The 27,439-nt window shown below is 42.0% G+C and overlaps 1 protein-coding gene across 5 annotated transcripts in view; it reads left to right on the top strand.

Moving 5' to 3' along the window:
* Nucleotides 1-27,439, top strand: part of DEPTOR (DEP domain containing MTOR interacting protein) — a 133,023-nt gene that overhangs the window by 54,038 nt on the left and 51,546 nt on the right. For all 5 annotated transcript variants that reach the window (XM_039521555.1, XM_039521557.1, XM_039521556.1 and 2 more), the window contains 3 exons: nucleotides 5,798-5,976; nucleotides 9,033-9,156; nucleotides 27,021-27,199. In XM_039521555.1, coding sequence (XP_039377489.1) covers nucleotides 5,798-5,976; nucleotides 9,033-9,156; nucleotides 27,021-27,199 — 482 coding nt within the window. The remainder of the gene's footprint in view (nucleotides 1-5,797; nucleotides 5,977-9,032; nucleotides 9,157-27,020; nucleotides 27,200-27,439) is intronic.

The following is a 27,439-nucleotide window of genomic DNA, read 5'->3' on the forward strand; positions in this document are numbered from 1 at the left end:
TTTAGTTGCCCTTTTTTTAACCTTTTCTAGTGCCAGTATATCTTTTTTGAGGTGAGGAGACCACATCTGTACACAGTATTCGAGATGTGGACGTACCATGGATTTATATAAGGGCAATAATATATTCTCAGTCTTATTCTCTATCCCTTTTTTAATGATTCCTAACATCCTGTTTGCTTTTTTGACCGCCTCTGCACACTGCATGGACATCTTCAGAGAACTGTCCACGATGACTCCAAGATCTTCTTCCTGCTTAGTTGTAGCTAAATTAGCCCCCATCATATTGCATGTATAGTTGGGGTTATTTTTTCCAATGTGCATTACTTTACATTTATCCACATTAAATTTCATTTGCCATTTTGTTGCCCAGTCACTTAGTTTTGTGAGATCTTTTTGAAGTTCTTCACAGTCTGCTTTGGTCTTAACTATCTTGAGCAGTTTAGTATCATCTGCAAACTTTGCCACCTCACTGTTTACTCCTTTCTCCAGATCATTTATGAATAAATTGAATAGGATTGGTCCTAGGACTGACCCTTGGGGAACACCACTAGTTACCCCTCTCCATTCTGAGAATTTACCATTAATTCCTACCCTTTGTTCCCAATGGTCTCAAGTTGCAGTGGGGGAGGTCTAGGTTAGATATTAGGAAAAACTGTTTCATTAGGAGGGTGTTGAAGTACTGGAATGGGTTAGCTAGGGAGGTGGTGGAATCTCCATCCGTAGAGGTTTTTAAGGCCTGGCTTGATAAAGCCCTGGCTGGGATGATTTAGTTGGTGTTGGTCCTGCTTTGAGCAGGGGGTTGGACTAGATGACCTCCTGAGGTCTCTTCCAACTCTAATCTTCTATGTTTCTATGACTTTTGGATAAATAGCCTGAGTTTAAACTGCCTCTGAGCCTTCTTTCTGAAACAGCGTACAGACAGGACCTTCTGTTCAAGGGGGTGGGAGAGCGCTCCAATCCTTGTGGAAGGGTTGGAAGGACTTAACCTATGGAGCCTCATAAGATTGATGAATGACTTCTGGTAGGCTTTTTAGCATGCATGTAGGTTCTTCTATTGTTTTTAATATGCTTTCTCTGTAATCTTTTCACTTTAAGAATAAATGTGCTTCCTTAGAAAGAGCTCTGTGATGAATTGCAATTCATAGTCTCTGGAGAGAAGGCAAATTGCAGGTGCTGGCCTTTTAAGCAGTCTGGCTTGCTGGGGATATCACTGTATAGGCAGAGAGAAGTGCATCTGGAAAAGCCCTGGTCAGGAGGAAGAGAGACGCAGTTTTCTGCCTATGAGTGCTGATAGCTGAAGAGTCGAGAGCCTAGAGTAGGTGCCCTTGGGGGGATCATGGAGGGCGGGAATACAGGTGCAGTTGCCCTGAACTGTGACAACCTCAGAAAGGATAATTTCCCTAATAGAAAACTTAATGAACAAATGCTACTAGGAATGGTTTCTTCCCAGGGAGTTAGTGACTAGTTTTTGGTTTCTCAACCAAAAAGCTCAATTTTTCCTTTAAGTAATGCTAATTATGGTTGCTCTTCCAGTCCATGTTTTGCCTGGTAAGGAAATGACAGATTGTTCTGGATTAGCATAAAACAGACAAATGTGCAAGCAAAGACCTATACATGCAAATATGTAAATGTTAAATACAGTGTATATTTGCTGCAAGCTTGAATATGGTAAATGCATACGGATGTGAATTTCAAAGGGCTGAATATAGTATACGCTTTTTACTGTCCTGTTAGTTTTAGAGACCTGTGGAAATGCTCTCACTTTTTTCTTCAAATAGGGCAGAATGTGTCCTCCAGTACAAAATGTCCTTGATACCATCTTGAGTAATATGAAGAATTACATTTGTGTGATACTCTAATACCATGAGGAAGGCTGGTTTCTTGTGGTAGTTATAGTCGAGTTGCAAAGTATCAGTGGCTAGACGGTAGGTGACTCTTCGATCACTCTTCAAAGACCTGTGGAATCAAGATTCCTCCACCTTCGTTAAGTTTGATGAGTGAGATTTGCTTTGTGAATCAAACTTGTTTCTAAGTAGCAATACTTTTTATAGCTACTTAGCTAGAGAAACCATGCTTGTGTTCTTGATCCACAGGGCTGACCACTGAAACACTTTCAGAATGTCAGAGTCCAAACATCTGCTCTGTGTAATTAAAAATAGATGTAGTAAATGTATATGGGGCTTATACATCATGATTAACAATAGGTCTTTTTAAAAAATGTCTTTACAGTAACTCCTCACTTAAAGTCATCCTGGTTAACATTGTTTCGTTGTTACGTTGCTGATCAATTAGGGAACATACTCGTTTAAAGTTGCACAATGCTCCCTTATAATGTCCTTTGGCAGCCACCTGCTTTATCCGCTGCTTGCAGGAAGAGCAGCCTGTTGGAGCTAGCTGGTGGGGGCTTGTAATCAGGGTGGACTGGCAGCCCTCATTAGCTCCCCCTATCAGCTCCCCGCTCCCCTAAGTTCCCTGTGCTGCAGCTGCCCAGCGGGCTAGCAATTGCCGGCATTTAGCTGTCCCTCCACCACTGCCATGTGCTGCTCCTGCCCTCTGCCTTGGAGCTGCTACCAGAGACTCCTGCTTGCTGTACAGGGGAGGGGGAAAGCGGGGGGCTAATGTCAGGGTGTCCCCCTCCCCCCTGCTCCTGCACCCCGCTTACCCCATTTCCATAGAGCAGGGGGTACACACGACAGGGTTCAGGATGATCTAATTAACAAGGCAGTGTACTTAAGTCTGAGGTCAGCTACTTAAAGGGGAAATGTGCAGTGTGTGTCTCTGTCTCTTTCTGCTATGCTCTCTCCCCTCCCTCCATGCCTGCTGCCTTGTAGAGTGAGGCTACGTTAACAACAATGTGTTAACCCTTGAGGGCTCAGCCAATTGCTAGTTCATCATTTAGCAGTAAGGCATTCCCTGGGAAATAGCCCACCCTCTGACTTTGCCACCTCAACCCAGCTTCACAATCATCATCGCTGTGAACAGTATTAAATCGTTTGTTTAAAACTTATACTGTGTGTGTGTGTGCGTATGTGTATATATATATATATATAGTCTTTGGTGAAAATTTTTTTCCTGGAATCTAACCCTCTCATTTACATTAAATCTTATGGGGCAATTGAATTTGCTTAGCATCATTTCGCTTAAAGTCGCATTTTTCAGGAACATAACTACAATGTTAAGTGAGGAGTTACTGTATTTTGTTCTATTCAGTTAGGAGCATATAGCAGGTTCAGAGTAGCGGGCTAGCTACTCTGTGGCTTAATGGTAGTGCTATACATTGCTATTCAGGAGGGTTGGGTTCCCTTTCTGGTGTCACACCCAAAGCCAGTTAGGCCCAGAAGTAGTACAAATAATTTCCTCATCCCTGCCTTGGGAAAGGAGAGGTTTGAGACACTTGTCACGTAATGTGATGTCTGGAATAACAGTTATTTCCCATTCCCATTTGATACTTGTGGGTAAATGCTGACTCTTGCTTGGGGAACACTGTATCAACCTTGATACTAGTGCCCTTTTAACTCATATCAACACCTTATGTAAGTGCAAAGAATTGTGAGAGCCTGAGTCTCCTTTTATGCCAGCGTAACTCCTGTCATTTACTTTTAGACAATAGAAGTGAAAGGGTGATCAAACCCACTCTTTACATATAGATATACTGATACTGTTTCAGTATTGTACTTTCAAATGACTATGTAGCTTACAAAATGGACATAGACCACTGATAATTCCAGGATCTTTAAATAAAAAGTGCAGACTTTTTCTTCAAAGCAAGATGACAGCTGTTACTGCGCAGCTGGAAAGTATCATAGCTGTAAGCAAAGACATATTTTAGCTTACTGTATTTCACAATGCACAGACGGCCTATCATTTGTTTTAAGTACACTAATTTGATTTGTCTGTGGTTTTTAACTTAAAAGTATTCGTTTTGATAGTGTTTGTAAAGTTGCCTTTTAAACCATACTATGTACTTGGGGGAGGGGGAGCAATGTAGTTTGAGGATAAATATTGCAAATCAGAAAAGTTGCTACATTACTATTTGTGGATGGTTTTAGGTAAAAGCCTTATTTAAGGCTTATCTCTGACCCAGTAATGGCATCAATAACATTCTCAGCTGACTTACTTGCCTTTTGTGGGTTTCAAAAGGAAATAGTGTGATGCTAGGGCCTACTAATAGCACACTAAGAGGAAGGATGTACTAGTGGTTAGGGCCCTACTCTGGCGACCCAGGTTCAATTCCCTACTTGGCCACAGACTTCCTGCGTGACTATAGACAGGTCACCTAGTCTCTCTGTGCCTCAGTTTCCATTTGTAAATAGGGATAATAGCACTGCCCTAGCTCCCAGGGGCATTTTGAGGATAAATACAATAAAGGTTGTGAGGTGCTGCTATACTGGGGACCATATAAATATTTTAGACTAGATTAATTAGTCAGGAATAACTATTGTTCATCTAGCATTGATTTGTACATGTGGCAATACTTTAAACTGTTCTTCCTTTTTAGGCTACTTGTTTCCTGAGGACAGCCCTTCTGTGCCTGCACAGAGCCCCACTGAAGTCAATGGGACTATTCCTAGGGTGAAATTTTGGTGCCATTGAAGTAAATGGCAACACTTCCATTGATTTCAGTGGAACCAGAATTTCACTCAGAGCACATAAAGTTACATATGTGTGTAAGTCTTTGCAATAGGAGCTCAAGAGTCTTCCCCCCCCGCCCCCCCAACCCCGGTGATGTGCTCTATAGAGTGGTTCCTGTTCTTTCTTCATAGTTGTTATGGATAAATGGCACTATAAAAAAATCAGTAGTTATCAGTAAAATTATTCATTAAAAGTGAAACGTAATAAATAAGAATGCAGTTAACTTCTACAAAACCTCTGCCTGTTGTTCTGTAATAAATAAAATAGATAACCAACAGATAAATATAAAATAAATTACCAGTTACGTTAATTTGGGAAAACGACTTATCATAAAGCTACTGATCTTAAAAACCTTTACTTTCTGTGGTCAGTCCAGATACTCTCACATGGGCTTTTTGCCTCCCATACTAAATGTGTAAGACGCATTTGCTGGGTTTGCTTTCAAAATGGTGTGTGGGATTTTGCAGCTGTCACAGCTCTGATAATGAAGCTCCTCCATTGCCAGTTGCTGAGATCCCATAGAAAAGAAAGTAGCTGCTGTGTGTTATACAGTGGGTGGAAACTGTTTAGATGCTGACTTCTAAATGGCAAGCCCTGTACCTAGTATGTAGCTTTGAGAAAATGTAGTTCCATAACCAGTGGAAGTTAAAAGAACGGCACCACAAAGAAACTGCAGCCTAGTCCGCCGAGTGGGGTTAACGAATCTTTGGCAGTGAGCTTTCCTAAAATAATACAGTAATTCAAGCATATTAAAGGTAATGTGTGAGAATTAGTCTCAGCTTACGCCAAAGTGTTAACATTTAATTTTATTGACACACTAGGGCATGCGTTTGTGTTTAGCAGATTATACTGAGAATTACATCTGCTTCTCCTCCTGTTTGTTTTCCACTAGAACTGAAAATTATCTTTGATATTGTTTCTTTTCTGCTTTTCTTTCTTTCCTCAGCTTAAAATGAAAATGGTCAGTTGCCAATTTGTGTTTGTATTCTCTGCCTTTCAACAGTCTTGCCACTATAACTTTTTATAATTAGGCATAACATTTATTAGGGTGTATGTGAATTGTGTGACAGTCAGACCTTAGCTTGTTACATATGAAGAAGTCCTTTCCTCCTCTGGTTATATAGATTCTCTGCAAGGGTTATTAATAATGTGATTTGACCCACAGGCTCAGACTGCATGAAGAAAAGGTAATTAAAGATCGAAGGCATCATCTCAAGACATATCCAAACTGCTTTGTTGCCAAAGAATTGATTGACTGGCTGATTGATCGCAAAGAGGCCTCAGACAGAGAGACAGCAATTAAACTTGTGCAGAAATTATTGGATCGCAGCATTATCCATCATGGTGAGTGAAACAGCAGCAGCCACAATTATTTTCATTTTTTTCTTGATAAAACTGTGATGCAATTAAGGGTAACTCCTGACCCTGCTTCTGCAGTTGAAGAAGGCCCCTGATTATTCTACTTTATGTGGGTGAGGCAGGGTTCGGGCATTCCTATGGAAAAGGGGGTCCTAACACCCTGTGCCCTGCATATCTCTGCTCCATGGGGACTCCCATACATGCCAGTGTACAGGGGTGACTAATAGAGATGTAAGGGTGAAGCCATGACTACTCAGGTCCATTGTCCATTTCCCTCTGTGAAGGAGGATACAGTTGCTTCAGACAACGCTGTTGCCTTAGTGGCTAAAGAGCGGCTGCACCTCTACTTTCCTGCAGCAGACAGGGATTCTGTTGTCTGTAGAACTCCTCTGTATGCTAACATCTAACTACCTGGACTTGGGGCTGCTGGAGGGGAGGATTTCTCCTTTAGTAAATGAAGTGACTGTAGTGAGACATACTAGATGCAACATCCTTTCCTTATAAACTGAAGTTGTTCTGTACCTCTTCTCTTGTTCGTATCATGGTGATCCTGTAGCTTCATTTGTATTGGAAGTTACATGCATTATTTGTGAAATGTGGACACAAACCACTATCAAATCACAATAGTAATGTTTATATACTCATTTTACACCTGTGTAAAGTGTAGGTGCAAAACGACTACAATGTACAAGTCAGTGGAGAATCAAGCCCTTTGTTTCGAGTGCACAGTGTTGTCCACTTAAAAAGTCAACATATGAAATTGCAATTTTCCCATCTCTTTATAACAGGGAATAGAGGAACTTTTGTAACTGACAAGTTGACTTTCTCCAGAGACATCTGTAAGTGCGCAAGCACTGCTGCAACTGTCAGCAATGCATAAACAATACCTTAATTAAAGGGATAAGTATGCAGACGGAATGTGTGCCATTGCTACCCTCTGCTTGATTCAGAAATTAAAATTCTGGGTCTTTATGGAACCTGGGAATTGAGGTAGATAATTAAAAAACAGATACAAAGTCATTATAGGGGCTCCAAATGCCGATTGCTTTATCCTCTGTTGAAGAAATGTCAGTGAATAGTTTACATGGAGATCAGAGTAACTTAATTTAATTGAGCAATGGAAACTATATATGTGAAAGTTTGTTTAAATCTTTAATAAAACTTTAAAACGTTTTCCACCTCAGAACATAATCCCAGCCCGCTCCTTCCAGCGAGATGAGGAGTCCTTGACAAAAAAAGATGTTAAAAAAATTAAGTGCAAAATTGCTATTTTCAAGGATTTTCATTCATTGGCTTCAAAGTTAATGCAACTGTTTCAAGCATGCTCTGATGTAGGACAAGTTCAGATAGCCTAGTAAGCCAGGTTCCATAGGGGCCTCTTATGCCACCAGCAGTAAGTTAAAACGGTAATGTAATGTTTAATGCTCATGCACTAGTGCCATATGGGATGGAGGATGAGTCTGTGCATGCTGACTGAGAGCTCTGTGGTGATAACGGCTTGATTGCACCGTCCCCCACTTTATCTCTGTCTTAGTTGGAGCTCATTTCAGTCCACCCTCTCCAATTTAACAAGACTTTCATCAACTGTTCCCCTAAAAACCTTTTCTAGCTTGCAATACATTCCCCATTGCCTCTCTCACTCCCAGCTGGCATGGCAGAGCAATTTGAGAAGTGGAGAAGGAAGGTCAGACAGTGAATCTTAGACCTTATTATGTGTCTTTGCAACAAGTCTCAGGTTTGCTTGATCCAGCCCTGGATTAATGCAAGTGACAGTCATAGTTAGCCAGTCCTTAAATTACTGATTCATGGTTTTTAGAAAACACCTGATTTAATCATAGAATCATAGAAGATTAGGATTGGAAGGGACCTCAGGAGGTCGTCTAGTCCAACCCCCTGCTCAAAGCAGGACCAACACCAACTAAATCATCCCAGCCAGGGCTTTGTCAAGTTGGGCCTTAAAAACCTCTAAGGAGGGAGATTCCACCACCTCTCTAGCTAACCCATTCCAGTGCTTCACCACCCTCCAAGTGAAATAGTGTTTCCTAATATCCAACATAGACCTCCACCACTGCAACTTGAGACCATTGCTCCTTGTTTTGTCATCTGCCACCACTGAGATCAGCCAAGCTCCATCTTCTTTGGAACCCCCTTCAGGTAGTTGAAGGGTGCTATCAAATCCCCCCCTCACTCTTCTGCAGACTAAACAAGCCCAGTTCCCTCAGCCTCTCCTCATAAGTCATGAGCCCCAGACCCCTGATCATTTTTGTTGCCCTCTGCTGGACTCTCTCCTATTTGTCCACATCCTTTCTGTAGTGGGGGCCCCAAAACTGGATGCAATACTCCAGGTGTGGCCTCACCAGTGCCGAATAGAGGGGAATAATCACTTTCCTCGATCTGCTGGCAATGCTCCTACCAATGCAGCCCAATATGCTGTTAGCCTTCTTGGCAATGAGAGCACACTGCTGACTCATATCCGGCTTCTCATCCACTGTAATTCCCAGGTCCTTTTTTGCAGAACTGCTGCTTAGCCAGTTGGTCCCCAGCCTGTAGCGGTGCATGGGATTCTTCCGACCTAAGTGCAGGACTCTGCACTTGTCCTTGTTGAACCTCATCAGATTTCTTTTAGCCCAATCCTCTAATTTGTCTAGGTCACTCTGGACCCTATCTCTCCCCTCAGCTTAGTGTCATCTGCGAACTTGCGGAGGGTGCAAAATCACATGTTTTTGCCAGATAGGTGTCTTTTGCTATGCATTGCTATTGCAACATCCATTGAAATGAATGGCTGGCAGGCTCCAAAAGATTAGAGATTCTGTTCGGATAATTATCTAAAAGATTGGATTCCAAAAGATACCACTCAGTCTTTTATGTGTGGGGACATATTTGTACAATAAACAATTTTGGGGCGGAGGAGGCAGGACTATGCTCCGTATATGCCTATTCTGTTTTTAAGTTCACTAGTGATGATTGGTATCTTGTTCTGATTGTGTTAGGTCTTTAACATAAGTGTGATCATTTCTGATGTTACTTATTTTATGTTTCAGTTTGTGATGAGCATAAGGAATTCAAGGATGTCAAACTTTTCTACCGCTTTAGGAAAGATGATGGAACTTTGCCACTGGATAACGAGGTGAAGGTGTTCATGAGAGGACAGAGGCTATATGAAAAGTACGTTGCATGCAAAACCATAGCATGTTGACAGTATTAGCTTCCTTGTAGCATCTTGTTTCACATTAGATTGCAAGTCGTCCTGACTTGAATTGTAAATGCTTGAATAGTCCCCAATATGATGAGGCTCCGATTCTCACTGGAACCTACACTATCACATAATAAATAATGGCTGATTTGGCATTTAAAAGTGGAAACCAGGGACTTAAAACTGTCAGATTGTGGCCTTAATAGTAGATCTAATTTTAGTTAACAAGAAAAACTAATCTTCACTGAGTCAGCCTCCACTATTTCCACAGAAGAAAGATTATATTAAAACAAGTTACAAAAACAGTCCAGTACATTTAATTAAGAGTTGAAACAGATGGTTACGCTGAGATACTGGATATCCAACTGGATTACTCGGGTCAAATAATTGAGAAGTTTAACCAGATTGTCCACTGTAGAATTAATTTAATTCATTCAAGGCACAGGGAGTTGTAACATGGTAGTTTCAGGCAGAATGGATAAAATGTTAACATTGACTCTGCAAAAGTGTGAACAGATGCTTGAAGTATTATTCCAGACTGACTCCAGCTTTCAGGCAATACACATGTGATTACCTAGGGCAGCAAGGCCCAGATCCTCCAAAGTATTTAGGCAGCCAATTGCAATAAGAGTTAGGTGCCTAGATACCTTTAAGGAACAAGCGTACAGCAGCCATGTGAGCCACTGTGTTCACTTTGTGTTGCATCAATATTGTTTCCCTGCTAGAATAAAGTTTTAAATGAAAAGTTCATACAGAGAAAACTATTAAAGGCAAGAATAAAAACTCCATTAACATAAACCGCATTCCATCAACTCCAGCTGTACTTACGTGCCCAAGGGGCCAGAGAATCTCCAGCTGTCCCTCCTTCTGCTTGGCCTGCGGAGGAAGAGGGCAGTGGAGGAGGAGTGGGAAGCACCCAAAGGGAGAGGCAAAGGATCAACAAGGGTAGGAGAACCTGCTAAATCCTCAGTGGGAGGTTAACTTTACTGCCATGCAGCAGGGAGAGTATCTGGCAACTCCTCTGAAGCACTTACTTGCCCTACAGTTTGTATCAGAGCAGTCGTCCTCAGTGCATGCTGAGTAGCAGTTTGTGCCAGCAGCTAGCATTGTAAATGGACAGACACCTGAAAGGTATGAGAGGTGAAGTGCGATTAGGAACTTGGTCAGGAGAGAGGCAAAGCCACCAGGGAACTGGGAGGGTGTGGCGGGTAAGGGCAGTAAGGTCTCTGCATCAGCTGTGAGCCAGAGGTAAGGCAGGAGACATGGAGACACTTCACAGCCGCATGTGCATTCAGGGTTGGGTTGGAGGAACAATTTGGGGTGCCGCCTGTAAACAAGCCTTATGCTTTGTCATCTGTGCACCGTGCGGTGCTGATATAAAGTGTTGTGGAGTTGTCCTGTTTTTCCTATTTAGCAAAGGACTTTTGACTATGAATGTCTTGTTTTTATTGCTTTTTGGCAACACTTTGACATACAGAAGCCAGAACACAAATGTCTGTACAGATTTTTAATTGAAAAAAAGAAGCAAATTACAGGCCAAACTCTATTTTGAATACAGTAATTGAGCACTTGAGATTGTTTTCTCAGATAGAGGAGAACTGGGAGATTTCACTGTTGTGGCCAGATTTAGAAGTTGCAACTTGGAACTTATCCTTGGAACTCAGGAAAACAGTGGAATACAGACACCTCAGATTTTTATTCTATTTCTTCAAAGCCTTGTAGAGGGCTGCTGAAAGAGCTAATAAAAACATTTTTGTGAATTATTTGTAGGATCATAGTTGGTAGAGGTGAGAAAGGTCCAGAATCCATCCCCCTGGCAAGGTTTCTCTTCTTTACTCCCTTAAAAAACAAGTCATGCAGTGGCCTAGACACTTCAGATCCAAATTACGGTATCAGAATAAATAAAAAATAACTAACTTCCATGAAGCATGCACCAATGTAATCACATCATGCTTGTTACCCTTCACCCATCCACCAAATACCTCTCCCCCGCCCCATCTGGCATCACTTGTCATTTTTTTTGCCTATTCCTAGATTGTGAGTTGTTCAAGGCAGAGATCATAGGTTAGAGTCCCAGCTGATACAAAATCAATGGAGCGATGCTGATTTGTACCAGTTTAGGATCTGTCCCCCGTCTTGTATGTGCTCTGTAAATCACCTAGTGCATTACAAGTACTGAATAGTAGTTAAATAATTAATAGTAAAGGACAGCACACAGTTTCCTGACAGAAAAAAAACATCAGATACTAAGCCAACACAACTCTTAATCCTCACCAAAAGGCCTAACGATATGATGTGTCATTCTTCACAGAAACAGTGCTTTGTCGTTAGGTTACAATTATATTCTGTGGACTCTTTTTAGATTTAGAAAATAGGCAGGAAAGCTCACTGGTTAGAAAAAAGGTTCACAGTTTCAAACTTGAGTATCTCAAGTTAGGCACCATACATTTATTTCGGTTCTTTAAATACAATTTGTGGTGCCTCTATTTAATCAACAGAGTTTGAAAATTTTGGCCTAAGCTTCTTGGGCTGTTGTTCAACAACAAAGCAATGTGCTTTGTTTCTCCATTTCCTTTTTCTGATTATGGTGATCAAAAAGGAAAGATGTGAATTGTACTGTTTAAGGGAGAAATATGACTAAGCAGATTTTTTTTCTGAACAGTGATCCAAAGTTTCTGACTTAGCAAAATGCCTTAGTGCCTCTGTTCTGTATAGGGTTGCCAGCTTTCTACTCGCACAAAACCAAACACCCCTGCCTGCCCCGCCCCTCATCCAAGGCCCCACCCCTGCCCCACCGGTCTCTGAGGCCCTTCCCCCGCTCAGTCCACCACCCGCCTCCCTCTGTCGCTTGCTCTCCCCACTGTCACTCACTCGCTTTTTTTTCCACCGGGCTGGGACAGGAGGTTGAGGTGCTGGGGGGATAAGGGCTCCAGCTGGGGGTGCAGGCTCCACGGTGGGGCTGGGGATTAGGAGTTTGGGGTGCAGGAGGATTCTCCGGGCTGGGACTGAGAGATTCGGAGGGTGGGAGGGGGATCAGGGTTGGGGCAGGGGGTTGGGGCACAGGAGGGGATGACGGGTGCAGGCTCTGGTTGATGCTTACCTCAAGCAGCTCCTGGAAGCAGCGGCATGTCCCCCTCTCTGGCTCCTACACAGAGGCACAGCCAGATGGCTTTGCATGCTGCCCCATCCTCAGGCATCGCCCCACAGCTCCCACTGGCTGCGGTTCCCAGCCAGTGGGAGCTACAGAGCCAGTGCTTGGGGTGGGAGCAGGGTGTGGAACCCCCTCTGCCGACCGGACTTTTAATGGCACCTAGCAACCCTAGGCCTGTATCACGGCTTGACAAAGACTGTTTTACTGCAGATATAATGTTTAATGTCTAAAGGTATGGCTACACTTGCAGCTGTACAGCGTTGCCGCGGGAGTGCTCCCGCAGCAGCGCTTTGAAGTGCGAGTATGGTCGCGGCGCCAGCGCTGGGAGAGAGCTCTCTCAGCGCTGCAGGTACTCCACCTCCCCGTGGGGATTAGCTTACAGCGCTGGGGCACTGTTTACACTGGCGCTTTACAGCGCTGTAACTTGCTGCGCTCAGGGGGGTGTTTTTTCACACCCCTGAGCAAGAAAGTTGCAGCGCTGTAAAGCGCCAGTGTAGCCAAGGCCTGAGTTTTTTCTGTAGAATACTTCCTGGCAATGGCAACTGTTTCTTACTTGTTGTAGGAAAAAAACCCAGGTGGTACCTTATTTCTGGAGGGAATGGCTTAGCAGTTGGCATCAGTTTTGCAGTGCCTGGAGTCGCTGGTCCCAGATTTGAATCTTGGCAGAACTAGCTCAGCCCTTTAGATAAGCAAATATACTTACAGCTGGTTGTGTGGGCTGTTTCAGCTGAGAAATTAAAAACCAAGGGCCTAGCTGGTCTGCATGATCCGAGTCGTAGGTTTTATTGCACTTTTTAAAATAGCCTTTGCTGCTATGTGCTTAGCTAAAATTTCTTTTTCTTCTTCCTCTACCCTCTGCTGTGTACTAGCTACCACTCTCCACCCCAAAGACAGATATGCTTCATTGGTGATATGTTTATAAAGTGCTTTGTGATGAGAGGTGCTGTAAAATATGTACCTATTGAATCCCTCCAGGAAGCAAAGTTCTAGAGTTGTAGAGTATCAGAGGGGTAGCCGTGTTAGTCTGGTTCTCTAGAAGCAGCAAAGAATCCTGTGGCACCTTATAGACTAACAGACGTTTTGCAGCATGAGCTTTCGTGGGTGAATACCCACTTCTTCAGATGCAAGCTTGCATCTGAAGAAGTGGGTATTCACCCACGAAAGCTCATGCTGCAAAACGTCTGTTAGTCTATAAGGTGCCACAGGATTCTTTGCTGCTTCTAGAGTTGTAGAGGTATTATAAGTGCTTAGATATAGAATATGAATAGTTGTGTAGTGTAGGCATTTTCTTACTGCAGCCTTATTATACAAATAAGGACATGCATGAGTTTAAAGGCTGATGATGAGTGTGTTGTCATATTTAAAAGACAGAATTGTCAAACTACCGGAAGAAGGGCAAACTGAAATATAGAACAGTCATTTGTAAATGCAGCTTCTCTCCTCACATATATCATATACAAGATTTCGAAGGTTGCTGAAACTCAGTGCCTGTGACAATTCAAAATAAACTGGACAACACACTAGAAAATATATTGTAAGGAACGGGGGGATGGACTGGATAACATCACCTCATAGGGCTTCTCTACCATACCACTCCTTGCCATGTGCATCATTTGCAGGCTAACACTACAGTTCAGATTTGAAAATGTGTGATCTGTGAAAAGCAATAGATACAGCTGTTTACATTCAGTGCGAGAAACAATTTCTCCATCACTGGCACAATTTTATTTTGATGTTAACTGAAGAATACGAGCTGAGATTTTGAGTTTTAGAAGTTGCTTGCATATTTTTGTAAATCTACTATATTAAGCACTATAAAATGGGTTACAGAAATCTTTTGTTCCTGTCCACCCACCCCTAAGCACCTATAAGTCTCATTTGATACACTTTACATTAAAAAGCTACAGTATTGGTACAGTATTGGTACAGTGTAAAAAGACCTAGTTCTGTAACTGAAGTAAATGTTTTTTATACAGCTCTACTTACACTGCTGGAGAAATAGTAATTCTGAGGTGGCTGAAGGAAGAATATTGTTTGACTCACTGATGAGAACTCTGCCATATAGCACTTATATGGAGGATATAAGGTTTCTTACCATTGCCAGTATTTCATACCTTTTATCAAAATGCCTGCAATTCTTACTTCAGAGTGAAGCAATGCTAAATATTGACCCAAGACAGTTAATCTGAATCCCGCACTGTCCTAGTGGGGGACAGCTGTGGTCACTCAACTAGGGTGAACTGCAAAGAATGGAGCAGCCAAACCCCCAAAAGCTGGTTGATACTCCAATACTTAGATTCACCAAGCCAGCATAAACCAGTTTCTTTATTACCTTACTCGTTACTCAGAAGTCCAAACAACATGTTAGATGGAGTGGGATCTGAGTTACTACAGAGAATTCTTTACTGGGTGCTGGTTGGTGAGTCCTGCCCACATGCTCAGGGTTTAATTGATCGCCATATTTGGGGTTGGGAAGGAATTTTCCTCCAGGGCAGATTGGCAGAGGCCCTGGAGGTTTTTCGCCTTCCTCTGCAGCATTGGGCACGGGTCACTTGCTGGAGGATTCTCTGCAGCTTGAGGTCTTCAAACCACAATTTGAGGACTTCAGTAACTCAGACATAGGTTAGGGGTTTGTTACAGGAGTGGGTGGGTGAGATTCTGTGGCCTGCATTGTGCAGGAGGTCAGACTAGATGATCATAATGGTCCCTTCTGACCTTAAAGTCTGTGAGTCTAACACAGTTCCCTTAAAGTGATTCAGCCTCGGGCCTCCATCCAGGTACCCACTTCAAATGTGATGAACATTTTTATAAATCTTATTTCATCATATAAGAGAAAAGATCAGACACATTACCTCCCAGATTAACAAATGTTTCAGATCTTACCCAAATACACGCTACAACCAATTCTTATTAACTAAACTAAAATTTATTAAAAAACAAGAGAGAGAGAGAGTGTGGTTAAAAGATCAATATACACACAGACATGAATTCAATTCATTTAGGTGCAGATTCATAGCAGAGATGGTGAGCTTCATAGGTGAAAAGAGTTCTTTCAGAAATAGTTCATAGTTTATAGTCCAATGTCCAAATATCATATTCAGGGCCCACCAGCTTAACTGGGACCTCAGCCTTGCGACTCAAACTTCCCCTGATGAAGTTTAAAGAGATCTGAGATAACAGAATCAGGACCCAAGGACCTTTTATACAATTTCATGTCTTTTGACAAGTTGAAGTTCCTCAGGGAACAAAAGGTAATTAGGATGACTTTGAAGGAGTTCCAGCACCAGTACTTAGCTATATGAATTAACATAAGGCCATTTGCTTGTTCCTCCACCATTCACAATACATTTCATAAAGAGTTGAATACTGAGATATCCCGTGTTTACAATTCATTTACATGATAGGATGGTCTTTTGACCTCTGAATTATCAGAATACAGCATAAACAGGGACTGTTGATTACATTGTCCATCCTACTCGTACATATGTAAATACACAAAAACACAAATATTATTTCCCCACGTCTTCTGTGAGTTATTTATTTTGCAGGATGTTTAACTCTTTCTAGCCATGTGTCACACTCACATTTTATTATTACCGTTTTTAAAAATCAGTGTCAAAGATCTGTTGGTATTTGGTTAACCTTCATTTGGCTAGTTGGAGTTAGTGCATTGAAATATTATTCTCTCCTCCTCTCTCCCTCCCTCTGTTGAATGAGAGCACCATTAATATTCAGAATCCTGGACAGCTTGTGCTTGCCAAAAAATATCTACTGTCATCACATGCAGATTTGTCCCTTCAGTGGGTTATTTATGAGGAACATGAATTAAGACAATAAGCAAATTGCTGCATGAACAACAAAATTGATTAATTCAGCAAGAAGGTTTCAAGATGTTTCTTATTCTGTCAGCCTTTTGATTTAAGGCGAATACCTCCTATATCTGACACAGAAGCACTGAGAGCTGATCCCTCAATCCTTAGAAGGAGATGGAGTAAATTTCATCCTGTATGAGCACATATATCTGGATGAGAACAAAAGGGCTCATTATTCATTATTGGTTATTTGCTAGCCATTCATTGCTTTCTTGTTTACACAGTTCCAGTCCTCCAATCAGGGAACAGAAACAACTTAATGAGTCTGAAGTGACCAGTCTTACATGACAAATCACAGAATATTGGAAGAAAATAATGGACAGTGCTGAAGCTTGTCTGCACAAACTCTTGGACAATTATACTGAATAATAATGTATCGGAATTAAAGACCATTCATGAACAATTTGCCAACAGAAAAAAAAAAGTCTAAATTCATCATAAAACATAATCACACCAAATTATTCGGCCAGCTCTACTGAAAAACCACTCACTCTATGTAGCATTCCTGCTATAAATGTGTGCTGCTCTTCATTTGTTCTAAGGGAAAATAAAGTCTTGTTAAAACTCAAGACTGGGAGTCTCATAGAGTCATACTTTCAGAAGGGAACATTGTGATCATCTAGTCTGACCTCCTGCACATTGCAGACCACGGAACCTCACCCACTCCTGAAATAAACCCCTAACCTCTGGCTGAGTTACTTTAAAGACTTCAAGTTACAGAGAATTCACCATTTACACTCGTGTAAACAGTAAGTGATCCGTGCTCCATGCTGCAGAGGAAGTCAACCCCCCCCCAAGGTCTCAGCCAGTCTGACCTCAACTAATCTGACCTCAATCAATCAGCTGTTCAGCAGTGGGCAGGAGGTGCCGGGAGGAAGGGGCAGAGCGGGGGCAGGAAGAGGCAGAACGAGGGTGGGGCCAGGGGCAGCTCCTGGCCCTAGCACACCAAGCGCATGCTTGGGGCGGCATGCCATGGGGGGGGCACTCTGCCGGTCGCCGGGAGGGCGGCAGGCGGCTCCGGTGGACCTCCCGCAGGCGTTCCTGCAGAGGGTGCGCTGGTCCCGCGGCTTCGGTGGAGCATCCGCAGGCACACCTGCGAGAGGTCCACCGGAACCGCGGGACCTGCAGAGCACCCCCCTGCGGCGTGCCGCCGTGCTTGGGGCGGCGAAATCTCTAGAGCCGCCCCTGGGTGGGGCTTTGGGGAAGGAGCAGAGTGGGGGCAGCACGGGGGGTCAGGGATGGAGCACCCACCCAGTTAAATGAAAGTCGGTGCCTGTGAGTTAGACCATGAGCATGTGGTCAAGACCCACCAGGCAGATACCTGGGAAAGAATTCTCTATAGTAAATCAGAGCCCTCCCCATCTAGTGTCCCATCTCCGGCCATTGGAGATATTTGCTACTGGCAGTCGCTGATGGGCCACCTTCCATAATAGGCAGCCCCATCATATCATCCCTCCATAATCTTCTCAAACTCAGTCTTGAAGCCTGTTAGGTTTTTTGCCCCCACTGCTCCCTTTGGAATGCTGTTCCAGAACTTCACTCCTCTGATGGTTAGAAATCTTCATCTAATTTCAAGCCTAAATGTGCTGATGGCAGGTTTATAGCCCTTTGTTCTTGTGTCCACATTGGTGTTTAACTTTAATAACTCCTCTCCCTCCCTGATATTTATCCCTTTGATGTATTTATTGAGAGCAATCATATCTCCCCTCAGCCTTCTTTTGGTTAGGCTAAACAAGCCAAGCTGTTTGAGCCTCCTCTCCTAAAGTAGGTTTTCTGTTCCTCATATCATCCTAGAAGCCCTTCTTTGCACCTGTTCCAGTTTGAATTTATATTTTCTTCAACATGGGAGACCAGGATTGCACACAGTAATCCAGATGAGGTCTCACCAGGGCTTTGTGTAATGATACTAACACTTTCTTGTCTCTACTGGAAATACCTCACATGATGCATCCTAGGACTGCATTAGCTTTTTTCATGGCCGCATCACATTGACAGCTCACAGTCATCCTGTGATCAACCAGTACACTCAAGTCTTTATCCTCCTCTGTCACTTGCAACTGATAAGTCCCCAGCTTAGAGCAAAAATTCTTGTTGTTAGTCCCTAAATGCATGACCTTGCACTTTGCACTATTAAATTTCATCCTATTTCTATTACTCCAGTTTACAAAGTCATCCAGATCTTCTTGTATGATATTCCGGTCTTCCTCCGCATTGGCTATACCTCTCAACTTTGTGTCATCTGCAAATTTTATTAGCACACTCTCACTTTTTGTGACAAGGTCACTAATAAAAACATTAAATAAGACTGATCCCTGAGGAACTCCACTAGTAACCTCTCTCCAGCCTGACAATTAATCTTTCAGTATGACCCGTTGTAGTCTCCCCTTTAGCCAGTTCCTTATCCACCTTTCAGTTCTCATATTAATCCCCATCTTCTCCAATTTAACTAACAATTTCCCATGTGGAACGCTATCAAATGCCTTACTAAAATCCAGGTAGATTAGATCTACTGCATGTCCTTTGTCTAAAAAATCCATTATCTTCTCAAAGAAGGAGATCAGGTTTTCTGGCACGATCTACCTTTTATAAAACCATTTTATTGTATTTTATCCCAATTATAGTTCATCTCTATATCCTTAACTACTTTTTCTTTCAAAATTTGTTGCAATACCTTGCATACAACTGAGGTCAAACTAACAGGCCTGCAGTTTCCTGGATCATTTTTTTTCCCCTTTCTTAAAAATAGGAATATTCTCAATTCTCCAGTCATAGGGTACGACCTCCGAATTTTCAGATTAATTAAAAATCCTTGCTATTGGTCTTGCAATTTCATGTGCCAGTTCCTTTAATATTCTTGGCTAGAGATCATCCGGGCCCCCTGATTTAGTCCCATTAAGCTGTTTGAGTTTGACTTCTACCGCCGATGTGGTAATTTCTACCTCCAGATCCTCATTGCCATTAGCCTTCCTGCCACTACCCCTTAGATCTTAATTAGCCTCATTAAAAACTGAGTCAAAGTATTTGTTTAGGTGTTGGGCAATGCCTAGAAAACCTTTAATCTCCACCCCATCCTCAGTGCTTAGTGGTCCCACTTCTTTCCCGTTTTCTTCTTATGGCTATAGAACCTTTTATGTTGGCTTTAATTCCTTTTGCAGGGTCTAACTCTGCTTGGCTTTTGGCCGTTCTCACTTTATCTCTTTATCACTTTCTGACCACCAAGAGGTAGCGTTCCTTGCTGATCCCTCCCATCTTCCATTCCTTGTAGGCTTTCTACTTTGAGATGCTTGCTCATCCAGGTTGGTCTGCAACCCTTCTCTACAATTTTTTCCCCTTTCTGGGGATGCAGGCTTCAGATAGCTTCTGCAACTTTGACTTAAAGTAATTCCAAGCCTCCTCCACATTCAAATTCTTGAGTTCTTCAGTCCAGTCCACTCCCCTAACTGATTTCCTTAATTTATTAAAGTTAGCTCTTTTGAAATGAAAGATCCTTGTTGCAGGTCTATTTTTGTTTATTCTTCCATTTAGTTTAATAGAATCATAGAAGATTAGGGTTGGAAGAGACTTCAGGAGGTCATCTAGTCCAACCCCCTGCTCAAAGTAGGACCAGCCCCAATTAAATCATCCCAGCCAGGGCTTTGTCAAGCCAGGCCTTAAAAACCTCTAAAGCTGGATCCAGGAGTTTAAACTGGATTAATTCATGATCAGTCAAACAAAGGCTGTCCTCTACAACCAGTTCTATGAGGTCCTCACTACTCACCAATACCAAATCTAAAATGGCATCACCTCTTGTTGGTTTAGCAACTGTTTGATGAGGAAATCTCTCAGCTATCTGCATTCCATAAGAACGGCCATACTGGGTCAGACTAATGGTCCATCTACCCCAGTATCTTGTCTTTTGACAGTGGCCAATGCTAAATGCTTCAGCGGGAATGAACAGAACAGAGCAATTAGCAAGTGATCTGTTCCCTGTTGTCCAGTCCCAGCTTCTAGCAGTCAGAGGTTTAGGGACACCCAGAGCATGGGGTTGCATCCCTGACCATCTTGGCTAATAACCATTGATGGACCTATCCTCCATGAACTTATCTAATTCTTTTTGGAACACAGTTATATTGTTTTTGTCCTTCACAACATCCCCTGGCAACAAGTTCCACAAGTTGACTGTGCATTATGTGAAGAAGTACTTCCTTATGTTTGGTTTAAACATGCTGCCTATTAATTTCATCAGGTGACCCTGGTTCAGTGTTATGTCAAGAGATAACACTTCCTTATTCACTTTCTCCAAACCAGTCATGATTTTATGGACTTCTATCATATTCCCCCTTAGTTGTCTCTTTTATACATAAGAACAGCCATACTGGGTCAGACCAGTGGTCCATCTGGTCCAATATCCTGTCTTCCAACAGTGGCCAATGCCAGGTGCTTCAGAGGGAATGAACAGAACAGGCAATCATTTTGTGAGCTATCCCCTTTCATTCATTCTCAGCTTCTGGCAATCAGAGGCGAGGGACACCCAGAGCATAAAATTGCATCACTGACCATCTTGGCTAATAGCCGTTGATGGACCTATCCACTGTGAACTTATCGAATTCTTTTTTAAACCACGTTATAGATTTGTCCTTCATAACATCTCCTGGCAATGAATTCCACAGATTGACTGTGCACTGTGTGAAAAAGTACTTTAGTTTGTTTTAAATCTGCTGCCTATTAAGACTCCTGAATGTGAAGGAGTAAATAACATTTCCTTATTCACTTGCTCCACATCATTCATGATCTTATAGTCCAGTATCATATTCCCTCTTAGTCGTCTCTTTTCCAAGATGAATAGTCCCAGTCTTTTCAATCTCTCCTCTTATGGAAGCTGTACCCTTAATCACTTTTATTGTCCTCTGTACCTTTTCCAATTCTAATATCTTTTTTTTGAGATGAGGTGACCCGAACTGCATGCAGTATTCAAGGTGTGAGTGTACCATTGGTTTATATAGTGGCATTTTGATATTTTCTTTCTTATTATCTATCCCTTTCCTAATGGTTCCTAATGTTCTGTTAGATTTTTTGCCTACACTGCACATTGAGCAGACGTTTTCAGAGAACTATCCACAATGACTCCAAGATCTCTTTCTTGAGGGGTAGCAGCTAAGTTAGATCCCATCGTTTTATATGTATAGTTGGGATTATGTTTTCCAGTGTGCATTACTTTGCATTCATCAACATTGAATTTCATCTGCCATTTTGTTACCAATTCACACAGTTTTGTCAGATTCCTTTGTAATGCTTCACAATCTGCTTTTTTCCCCCCAGATCATTTATGAATATGTTGAAAAACACAGGTCCAAGTACAGATCCCAAGGGGAACCCTCTATTTATCTCTCTGCACTGTGAAAACCGTCCATTTATTTTTACCCTTTGTTTCCTGTCTTTTAACCAGTTACTGCGCCATGAGAAGACCTTCCCTTTTAGCCCATGATTTCTTTGCTTAAGAGCCTTTGGAGAAGGACCTTGTAAAAAACTTCCTGAAAGTCCAAGTATATTATATCATCTATATCACCCTTTTCTACATGCTTGTTGTCACTATCTAATAATTCTAATAGATTGTTGAGGTATGATTTCGCTTTCATGTTGACTCATCCCTAACATATTCTGTTCATCTATCGGTCTGATAATTCTGTTCTTTACTATAGTTTCAGTCAGTTTGTCTGGTACTGAATTTAGGCGTACTGACTGGTAATTGCCAGGATTACCTTTGGAGCCATTTTTAAACATTGGTGCCATATTAGCTATCTGCCAGTCGTCTGGTAAAGAACATGATTTAAGTGGTAGGTTACATACTACAGTTAGTAGTTCTACAATTTCATATATTAGTTCCTTCAGAACTCTTGGGTGAATACCATCTGGTCCTGGTGGCTTATTACTGTTTAATTTATCAGTTTGTTCCAAAACCTTCTCTATTGACACCTCAATCTGGGACAATTCAACAGATTTGTCATCTAAAAAGCATGGCTCAGGTGTGGGAATTTACCTCACATCCTCTGCAGTGAAGATGGATGAAAAGAATTCGTTTAGCGTCTCTGCAACGGCCTTGTCTTCCTCGAGTGCTCCTTTAGTACCTCGATCATCCAGTGGCTCCACTACTTGTTTGACAAGCTTCCTGCTTCTGATGTATTTTAAAAATTTTTCCGATAGTGCTTGTGTTTTTTGCTAGCTGCTCTTCAAATACTCTTTTGGCCTGCCAATTTATACTTTTACACTTGAGCTGCCAGAATTTATGCTCCTTTCTATTTTTCTCGGTAGGATTTGACTTCCAATTTTTAAAAGATGTCTTTGTCTCTAAACACCTTTAAATTTGGCTGATAAGGGTCTATATCCTCAGCTGCTGTAAACTGGCTTAGTTCTGTTGAAGTCAGAGGAGTTACGGTGACTTATACCAGCTGACAATCTTATTTCTGAATTTGTGAAACTCAATTTGTCATGTCTGCTTGTTCACAAATTCGAATCCTTAGCAGTTCTATTCTGGGCTCAGGGAGAACGGTGTGAAATATCAAGCTGAGTGTTTTTCACTTGATTTTTTTCCAGATTCTTTTGTGTCACTGTAAATTCAGTCATTAGCATCTCTTTTGCAGGGACGTTTCTGTCTGCCTCTTTAATCATCCAGACACAATAATTATATATACATGTAAGAACAATTAACAAAGACTTTGTAAAGAATTTCTATTTGGTTCCTGCAGAGGGTGGGCAACCAATTCTTATGCAACAGCTGGTTTGAAAAGGCTCGGTTGTTTGTTTTGTGTGTGTGTGTGTGGTTTTTTTTTATATATATAGGCTGAGCAAGGCATGGTTGAAGATGCTCCTTCAGAGCTCCTTCTGTACTGGATGTAGCCAGACTATGCGTTCAAGAGCTAAAACTTGCTTAACTGTATTCGAAAAAAAAAAAACTGAAAGGAAGAATGACTATGCAAATGTACAAGTGGTCTGCATGCTCTGCATCTTATTCCTTGTGTTGTTATGTTACTGCTGTGATAGAATGCACCCCTATACACTATTGTCATAATCTTTGTACAAAATATATCTTGTAAGGTATCGTTTGTAAACTAATAACTCATTGGTCAATAATATGATGGTAAAACATGTAACAACATTATATGTGAACTTATAAGCATAAGATGAAATCATGTCTGAAGTGCATTTACCGGACAAGTCTGGGGAGTGGGTAAACCTGTTTCTCAAAATCAAAGGACAAGTTGACATCTTGCCAGGTGACATCAAAGCTGATGGGCCATCATCTATCAAGTGACTTACTTTGGCAAAGAAAGGAGGCAGGAACAAACAGATCTGCATCTTAATAAACAACTTAGCACCCCCACCCCCACCAGACACCATGTCTCCTTACTTTCAACTGAAAAAAAAAACTTTATGAGGGGGTCTGAGCTATCAAAGTGAGGGGCAATCAAGTTATCTCTCTCTGTCCAGCTCCCTCCTTACACCTAATAAGATAAAAGAAATAGCCATTGTACTTTGGGGGAGGAGACTGGACCTGAAGATTTTGATCAGTAAGGCTGTTAGACAGATGTGATAAGGACTTTAATTTGAATCAAATATAGTTTGTTAAGTTAGGCACTAGGAAGCATTTTATCTTCATTTTTCTTGTAACAATTTCTAACTTTTATGCTTCGTTACTTGTACTTACTTCAGACCTATCTCTTTGTAGTTAAACTTGGTTTATGCTTTAATTGAAACTAATCCTGTGCATTTAAATTAAATTGTCTGGGTAACTCCATTTAAGGTGGCAAGTTGTTATGTATTGCTCCCTTAAGGGACAATGGACCTAATATCTCTGGCTATCCAAGAGAGGGCTGGACAGTACAGAACATACATTGCTTGGGAAAAATCCAGGACTGGGAGCGTGTTGAGGTGACCCTTCAGAAGTAACCAAGGCTGGTAAAAGCCAGAAGATAAGCCAAGTGTGGCTGGCAGGCTGCAGTTACACATAGTCACTGAGTAGCAACTCCATGCTGGTGGCTGTTTGTGAGCCATCCAGGTTGGGAGCTCCAGCAGCAAGGCATTGCAGGGCATGCCAGGTTACAGGGCCGGTGATGACACCGCCCCTCACTGGTATGGCTTGCACCCCGGAATGTCACACTTGCTTTTGGGTTTGTCCCTGAATTCAGCTAAGTTTTCTTGTGTCAATTCTTACTCAGCTCAAAAGGTTTGGCAGGGGGACAAGAAAATGTATAACAGTTCACTTTGTCTGCCACCAGTTCACAAGTGTGACCATGTAGTTTGACACTGGTCTTAACCTATAGCTTTGCTGACTGGTTGTCTGGACAAAAGATTAAGTGTTCCAGCTAACTCCCATTCAAGACAGTAGGATAAATCCTTTAGACTTGAAATAGTAGGATCAGGGTCTATCTGAACAACTGCTTAAACCATTGTTGTTTTTAAATGAGCCTTCTCCCTATCTTCCTACACCATCACTTTCTGATGCCCCCATTAATTAATTCTAAACATCTCCCCAGATGAGGTGATGTAATATATCTAGTGTCCTTCCAACACAAGTGTTATAAGGGGTGCTGGAATGAAGGGGGGCCAAGGGCCCTGGCCCCATCACTTTTACTGGCCATAAGGATGAGCGACGGGTGGGACAGGGTGGAGAGGAGTGAGTGGGGAGCGGTGGGCAGCAGGGGAGCAGGGGCAGGGCCACTATTCAGGCACTGATGTCCCCCCCCACACTTTTAGGAAGCTTTCACCGCTCCTGAGTGTTATTGTACGCCATACTGATATCTTCCATATGATATCAGAGCTAAGCTTGTTTACCAATCTAGACCTAGTTATTTGAAGGGAGTATAAAATCAGTAACATGAATATAGATCTAATGTATAGTTGTGCCCCTTCAGATTAGCTAGAAATGAAAATAATTCTGATTTGTGACCAGAAGGGCAAAAAGCGTAAGAGTTTCCAGGATAATTGTGTTGTAACATCTCCATTTGGCTGGTTGTAGAATGATTTGGGAGGATTGTTGTGCTGATCCTGAGAAATGCTGCACATGCTTAGCTTGGCCCTCGAAAATCAGGCCACAAGTCCCCTTAAAGATCATGTAGTTATCAGGCAGACCATGCTGCAATGCAAACCTCATAAATAGAGCTAAGGATGAATGAAGTGCTATTATCTCCTTATTACGTAAGGGGACCTGAGGCACAGAGAGATGAAGGTTCACATGCTCAACGGGGTGCTTAACTCCCATTCATTTCAATGGAAGTTAGGTGCTTACCTTTGAGAATCTGAGCCTAAGTGACTTGCCCAAATTCACAGGAAGTCTGTGGGAGAGCAGGGAATCCAATGCCAAGGCTACACCCTAACCACTGGGCGATCCTTCCTTCCCAACTTACTATGCAGTTGTACTAAAAGGTATAAGAATTGTTTCTAAAGGGTGCCTGGGGTCTACACTGCAGTAAAATAACCCGCCGTACCAAGTCACGTAGACATTTTTGCCATGTAGACATTTGGGTTCGGTTTCTGAGATCTACTTCCATTGTGGGGTTTCAGACCTGGGCTCCAGCCCAAGCCTGAATGCTGCAGTTTTTAACCCCATTGCCTGAGCTCCGAGAGTCCAAATCTGCTGACCCAGGCCCTCTGCAGCTATGCTGGTCTTTATTGCAGTGGGGACATACCTTAAAAGACCAAGTGCTGAATAGCCCAGTACTTTCAGGTGAACACTGAGGCACCGTGATGGAGTGATGAGGTTAAGCTTTGATCAGCCACTGTCTTCATTTCACTTTAGTTAATAAACAAAGTTGTCGATGTTTCCAGTGCACTCTGTGTGGCATTTTACACAGTGCTGAAATTCATTCTTACCTGTCATAAGTTCATTTACAAATAGGTCTGGACTGTAACTTTTTTATAAAATAGAAAACATTTCCTGTAGGGTGAGGCAATCATGAAAATGGAATTAACTTGATTGTGTTCAAGTTAGGGAAAACACCACATCGGAGGATGCTTTCCTCTGAATCTTTGGGTACACGTTTTGATATCAAAATAAATTGACCTCCATTTAAAATGATCCTCCTTGTGTGGGGAACATTTTCTGGATTCTGATTACCATCCTTTTGTTTTGTTACAAAACCCTCACCACTTTGTAACCAATACTGTTTAGACTGTAAGCTTTTCAATGTGTATTTGTATAGTGTCCAGCACAGTCATGGTCTGGGGTCTCATGGCACTACTGTGCTATAAAGAATAACAAATAGCAAGTAATTTAAAAATAGGGGAACAACAAAATTTGATATCTTTCAAGCAAAGTAGCTGGCTCACAGAGAGAACACAAGGTAACTAATATACCCTAGTACACTAGTGCCTTGAATGTTCTCAATGATGCCAATAAACAATGGAGGACCTAACAGAAAGACAGCTGTGCTTAGTTCAACTTCATAAGATAACAAGTTCCTTAAATAGCAAAGGCAAGTATTGCTAAGGAAAAGCGTTTTCAGTTTTATAAATGTGTATCCAAAACACTGGGACAGTTATTTTTTTGTAAGTTTATTTTACAATATCTGTTTCAAGACTCCTTAGACATCTGTTAATAGCCCCTTTGGCTTTCTGACTTGCAATGCCCAGTTTTACATGATTAGCCTGAGCATGCTTTTGTTGGTTTTTAGCTTTCCACATGCCAATTTATAATTAAGAACTGTTTATACTTAAGAACTGTGTCAGATAATAAAAAGTTGCATCTGTTTGCTTAGTACTAATGACTACTAAAAATGGATCAGGAATTGCTTTCTGAAGAACTGCTTTCCCCATATATTTTTTTTCCCTTCCCTGGCAGGCTGATGAATTCTGAGAACACACTTTTACAAGCCAGGGAAGAGGAGGGAGTCAAGTATGAACGGACCATCATGGCATCTGAGTTGATAGAGTGGCTGATCCAGGAAGGAGAAGTCACAACAAGGACTGAGGCAGAACAGCTTGGCCGTAGACTGTTGGAGCATGGAATTATACAGCACGGTGAGGAATTTAATGCCTGGTAACAAAAGCTACACTCTTTACAACACTTTTTCCATGCAGGATCATGTAAAAAGGTTGCAGATCGTGCTGTTTGGTCCTAAAACATTTCCAGTTCTAACTCCGATCTAAATGATGGCTGTATAATTATTTTTAAGAAAGGGTGGAATTTTCAAAAGCACTCAAAACCACTAGAATTTGGGTTTGAGTTGCTAGTAACAAATAAGCAATGAATAAAAGGCA

This window comes from Mauremys reevesii, linkage group 2 (genome assembly GCF_016161935.1).
Source record: "Mauremys reevesii isolate NIE-2019 linkage group 2, ASM1616193v1, whole genome shotgun sequence".
Classification (NCBI taxonomy): Eukaryota; Metazoa; Chordata; order Testudines; family Geoemydidae; genus Mauremys; species Mauremys reevesii.